At 59.8% G+C, this 5,307-nt stretch overlaps 1 protein-coding gene and 1 non-coding gene across 2 annotated transcripts in view; one reads left to right on the forward strand and one right to left on the reverse strand.

The window, feature by feature from the left end:
* Window positions 1-273: 273 nt before the first annotated feature.
* Window positions 274-392, forward strand: LOC120614465 (5S ribosomal RNA). The gene has a single exon (XR_005655993.1). It is a non-coding gene; the product is annotated as a 5S ribosomal RNA (ribosomal RNA).
* A 2,715-nt stretch (window positions 393-3,107) lies between these two features.
* Window positions 3,108-5,307, reverse strand: part of MYOM2 (myomesin 2) — a 63,592-nt gene continuing 61,392 nt past the window's right edge. Inside the window, exons 34-35 of the mRNA XM_039877342.1 lie at window positions 4,976-5,075; window positions 3,108-3,950 (exon numbers count right to left, since the gene is read on the reverse strand). Coding sequence (XP_039733276.1) covers window positions 3,648-3,950; window positions 4,976-5,075 — 403 coding nt within the window. The 3' untranslated portion in view covers window positions 3,108-3,647. The remainder of the gene's footprint in view (window positions 3,951-4,975; window positions 5,076-5,307) is intronic.

Raw genomic sequence — 5,307 nt, forward strand, 5'->3', positions numbered from 1 at the left:
CGGGTCAGGATGTTCATGTAATCATCACAGCTTCAGGGTTGACTCTTACATGGTGACAGAAAGGAATCTAACTATGGGAGGGGAACACACAGTGTGAACATACGTGGGCCTCCCCGTTAAAGTGCACAGCTGGAACCTACTGGATTCCATTAGGCAATGTCGCTATAAAATAAATAAATAAATGAATAAATAAATAGACAGACAGATGGATAGATAAATAGATAAATAATTTTTTTAAAAATTTGACTCTTAATGCTCAATTTAAAATGTTTTGTTTACGGCCATGCCACCCTGAACACGCCCGATCCCGTCTGATCTCGGAAGCTGAGCAGGGTCGGGCCTGGTGAGTACTTGGATGGGAGACCACCTAGGAAGACCAGGTGCTGTAGGCATAAAAAATAAAAATAAATTTTTAAATAAAAACATTTTCTCTTTCAAAGTTGTTTGAGCTTTGCTTTTGTCACTGACCTTTGGTTTGGAGGGACACGTTTCAGGGTGGAAAGGCGATTAGTGAGTTAAAATGTCAACTTCGAATCGAGGCTTTGAGTCCTGGCTCTGACACTAAGTTTTTTTCTTAGACAAAACACTAGGTTTGCGGCTTAATTTCCCTGTGTATAAAGAAGGGAAATTCTTCGCACGGACGCTCCTACTCCGAGAAGTAAGCGAGCCAACCCAGCGCGTCTGACGCACACGCGTCACTGATGTAACGTCAAACCCGCTTTGGGGGAGGAGGGGGGAGGCGTCTCGGAGGGCAGGCACGAGAACCGCCGGGCCCCCTTTTACAAACAGGGAAACCGAGGCACGGAAAGGGAAGCTGATGGTCCGCGGGCGCCCGGCTGGCGTCTGGCACCCTCCCTGCTGCCGCCGCGTGCGTCACTTTTTATATCGAATTGTCACAGCAATGACGTCTGTGTCCCCGGGGGGAAGACCTGCCCCTTGAATGAAAGAACGGCAGACAGAGGACCCCGGGGCTGACTCGGTTGCCGTGGAAACGGACGGGACCCGCAGGGAGTGGGGGCGAGCATGGTGCTCGCCCCCACTCCGGGGCCGCGAAGCCGGGTTGGTTTAGGTTGCTTATTTTCACTTTTATTTTTAATAAACTCCTTTCCTGTACCTCTTTCATATGTCTGCTTTTGTTAATAAAAACATGGTTGTAACTCCAGGTGTTTAAGTGGATTCTGGCCCATTTTTAAGCCAGTGGCAAAGGAGACCATCACAGGCCCTGTTCTGCTCCATTCACGGCTTGACCTTGCCTCAAAGGGGCAATTTAAGTTAAACAGTGGAGAACCCACAAGGTCACACGTGTGCTCCACACGACAGGGGGCGGAAGGCGTTTGACGCCTCCTGCAGCTTCTTCTCCCTAATACCCGTCAGAAGCCTTTAAAGAAGCCTTTAAAACCTAGAGGCTGAACCAGCACTGGAGAGACAGTCTGACACCCAGGGGCCGTGGCGAGCAGGCCCCCCAGAGACCCAGACCCGCAGCATCATGTGCTTAACGTGAGAAGCGTCCGGAGCCGTGACCGCCGTGAAAGATGAGCGAGGCGGCCGTGTCAGACACGCCCGTGAAACATGGGGTGTTTGAACTGCGTACCCCAAACTCAGTGTAGAGACAGATCAGTGTCAGGACTTCACCGATGGAGTAAGAGCCTCGTGACACCTGACGAGGTGTGTTGTGCCTCGTCACGCGTTCCACGTGGAGATGAAGAGGCTGCATTATCGTCTTCCAGACGAGCAGCTGCGGCCTGGAAGCAGCTGTTGGCAGGACCCGCCCTGGTCACTGGGCTGAGTGTAATGCCTGCAACGATTCTATTTGCTAAGTGACGTGTTTGCGCCCAAAGGACGGGCGGGGTCTGGCCACCCGGTGCCCGCCCTCCGAGCACCGGCTGCAGGCTGCACGGCCTGGGGCACGGCAGTGGGGACTTCTGCTCAGAGCCATCAAGGTCACGGGAACTGTCACGGACCAGAGGAGACTGGGGGAGGGGACCCCCGAAGGCGACCTGTGTCCCGAGTGGGACCCTGGAGAGAGGCAGACGCGGACCGGGAAACCAGTGCTGTCCAGATGCCACCTGGGGCCGAGCCTGCCCAGCGCCCGGGCCCGACACGCCCCGTGCATGAGACACCAACAGCAAGAAGCTGTCGAGGGACACGGGCTCCCCGCTCCGGCCTGCACGTCTGAGGTCGAAAATAGAACTTATTTTCAATAATATTACAAGTCAAAACTCTGGAGACAGTAAAAGGTCAGTGGTCGTCGGGGTGGGGGGGCAGGCAGAGCACGGGGTGTTCGGGGCACCGAGACGGCTCTGTGACCTGTCACGGTGGACACGGGTCAGTACTCGTTTGTCCAAACCACAGAAGGTGCCACCCCACAGTGACCCCGATGTGGACTGTGGACTCTGGGTGACGGCGACGGGCAGGGTAAGGTCACCAGCTGTAAACGTGCCGCCGGGTGAGGGTTGATCGTGAGGCTGTGCGTGGGGAGCTCCCTGCTCTGAACCTAAAACTGCTCTAAAAAATAAAGTCGATGAGAAAACTTACCAGACTTGAAGAAATTCAAAATCATTTCGTCCTTCCCCATTGCTAAACAAAATGACTATCGAAACTGGAAAACCAGCGATTTCTCCTTAAGCAAACAGAGGTCAGACACGGGGAACCCCGCCGCCCCCTGGCCGGCGTGTTTGGGGACCGTGGCCCACTGTGCGGTGGCGTCACACGCGCCGAAGTTCACCGTGCAACAGAGAAGGCAACGGGCATCTCCAGTCGTCACCAACGCCCACTTCACCTGCTGCGGGAACCTGCTCGCCCGGCTTCTGTTGTTGGGGACGTGTTTAAATGTCAGGGTTTCTCTTATTACCGTAGGAAAACATAACGCGACATCACAGAGTTCGAATGGGCCAGAAAATATTCTGAACGGACAAAAAGCCCTTTTTGTTACGTAGCGACACGTTTAACGTGACGCTAAACTGTGGAGATCGGGTTTTTATGCCGAGGAATTTCAGCCTCTTTTCAGCCAAAACAGGAAGGACGAGCTCGAAGGAAGGGTCCGCGGACGCGCCGCACGCCGCGGCCTCACTGGACACCGCGCCCCGGCAGCCACGTCTCGGCTTTTCCTCCCGCAGCGATCGCTGTGAGTGAGGGTCTTCTTCGTCTGTTAAATCCCTACCAGCCGACGAACGCCCCTCGGAGGAACGTGGCCGTCGACCTACGCGTGGCGCTGTTCCCTCGAGAGTTGAGGGTCCACAGCAGGGTGACGGCTTGGCACCTGTAAGCCGGCGCGAGGCGTCCGCCCTCTCGGGAGCTGTGACATTGTGGCTATCTCTCCCGGCCAGGTGCTGTCACCTGTCACCACGCCGGGAGGGGTGAAGCTGTTGGAGGGGCCCGGCCGGCACGTGGGACGGTCAGGCTACCGGCGGTGACCTGCGCCTGACCCACCGTTTTGCGGGAGGCGGCGAATGCAGTCGACGGGCCTCGGGACACAACCACGCAAGCCACACGTCACGGTTTTATTAGCGTGAAGCAAGAGAAAACAGTGTCACACGGTAGCCCCGGCACACACAGCTCCTCGACCAGGCGTCAGCGCCCGGGGCCCGGCCGCCAGCGCGCACACAACCCCCAGCCCCAGACGGACACAGGACGCGGCCGCGCGCCCCCTACTCGGCGGCCGGGAGGCGCTGCGGCGGGGCCAGCCGGGGCGGGCCGGGGGCCGGCGTCTCCTCCCCGAGCTTGTACACGCTGACCGTGACGTCGATCTTCTCGCCGCCGTATTTGTTCTTGACGCTGAGGCTGTACTTGCCCGAGTCCTCGGCGGTGACGCCCTTGATGGTCACGCTGACGTGCTTGGCCTGCTGCACCTGCACGGAGAAGTGCTCGCCGAGCTCGATGTCCCTGTCGTTCTTGAACCACGTCACCTCGGGGGCGGGGTCGCCGCACACCGTGCACGTCAGGTTCAAGGTCTGGGGGCCACAGAGAGAGAGGCGGTGACCTCGGGGCAGGCCGGCCCCCGCCCGCGGCCTTCGTATAGCCGGCCTGCTCCTGGCACGGGGGAGCCCCGGGCTGCACACCAGGGTCGGGAGCGCGGGGGGCACTCGAGCTCGCCGTCCCCTGGGGCAGCTCATGAGGGAGCCATGCACACGCCTGCTCGTCCTCGGGCTGCTCCACGGTCTCCGCCGCTCAGGAGCTCAGAGGCGACCGTGTGCCACGGGCACAGCAGCCGCGCCCAGCCTGCCTCTCGGCTTCCTTCCTCCTCCCTTAGGGACCCGCGTACCAGCTCCTCTGGCCCAGAGAACACACTGGAAACTGCATGCAGCAACGCACTGTGGGCGCGCGGCTGAGCCTGCCCCCAGCCGGGACAGAGGAAACCTCTGTGGTGACCCGGGCGTCTCTGCCACGCGCTCGGCGACCGTCCAGCCTGGCTCGGGGCTTTCCTTAGCAGTTACAGGAAAGATCTATGAAGCTCGGGATGCCGGCCCAGTAAAGGCCCCTCAGCTATCTGCGTCCCTGTGATATGCAGCTAGAAGCCCCGACGCACCCCAGAGGGACCGGTCAGAGGCCGGCAATGCCAATGAGATAAGGCAAAACCCAGGACGCACTTGCCGGCGTCCACCCCAAGGGGCCCTGAAGGCCGGAGGGGACCTTGAGACTCACACGTGAGGGGGGCTCCCCCTGCTCCTGCTCCGGGGCCGGCAGACACCAGAACCAGGGGACACCCATGGCCGGCGGCGGCAGCAGCCACGTTCCCGCTGTGCGGGGCCTGAGCCACGCACTGGGTCCCACAGCCCCGAAGGCATCGCTCGTGGCTTCAGAGTGTCGGACTCTTTGGTCTCTGATAACAAGGGGCCCCAGAGGCAGCCCCCCAACAGCAGGACGTGGGGGGCCGAGCAACACCCTCCTGCCCCCGGCCCCGGGGCTCGACCCGGCTCAGGGCCGCGAGCACAGCTGAGCCCATGCGGCCCCGGGCCTGCGTCCTGCCCGCTCTTACCTTGCCTTCCATTATGGTCACCACATCAGGTAAGCCCCCAACCACCTTGCCGCGGTCTGGAACACAAAAGCGACTCAGGTGAGAAACCGTCGCCAGGGACCTCCCCACAGAGCAGGCCGCGCTGAGCGACGGGCACACGGGGGCGGGGAGGGGACGGACGGAGGCTGGGGCCAGTGTGGAGGTGACGCAGGGCATGGAGAGGCTCACTGGGCTGGGCCAGGGATCCAGGCCCTGTGCTGGGTCAGTGGCAAGTGTCTGCAGGGTGCTGTGTGGCTTTTTTAAAGTGTCCTGCGTATTATGATGCTCTGACACCCTAAAACCCGTCCTGGCTG

This window comes from Pteropus medius, unplaced genomic scaffold (genome assembly GCF_902729225.1).
Source record: "Pteropus medius unplaced genomic scaffold, Ma_sr-lr_union100, whole genome shotgun sequence".
In the NCBI taxonomy this organism is placed as follows: Eukaryota; Metazoa; Chordata; class Mammalia; order Chiroptera; family Pteropodidae; genus Pteropus; species Pteropus medius.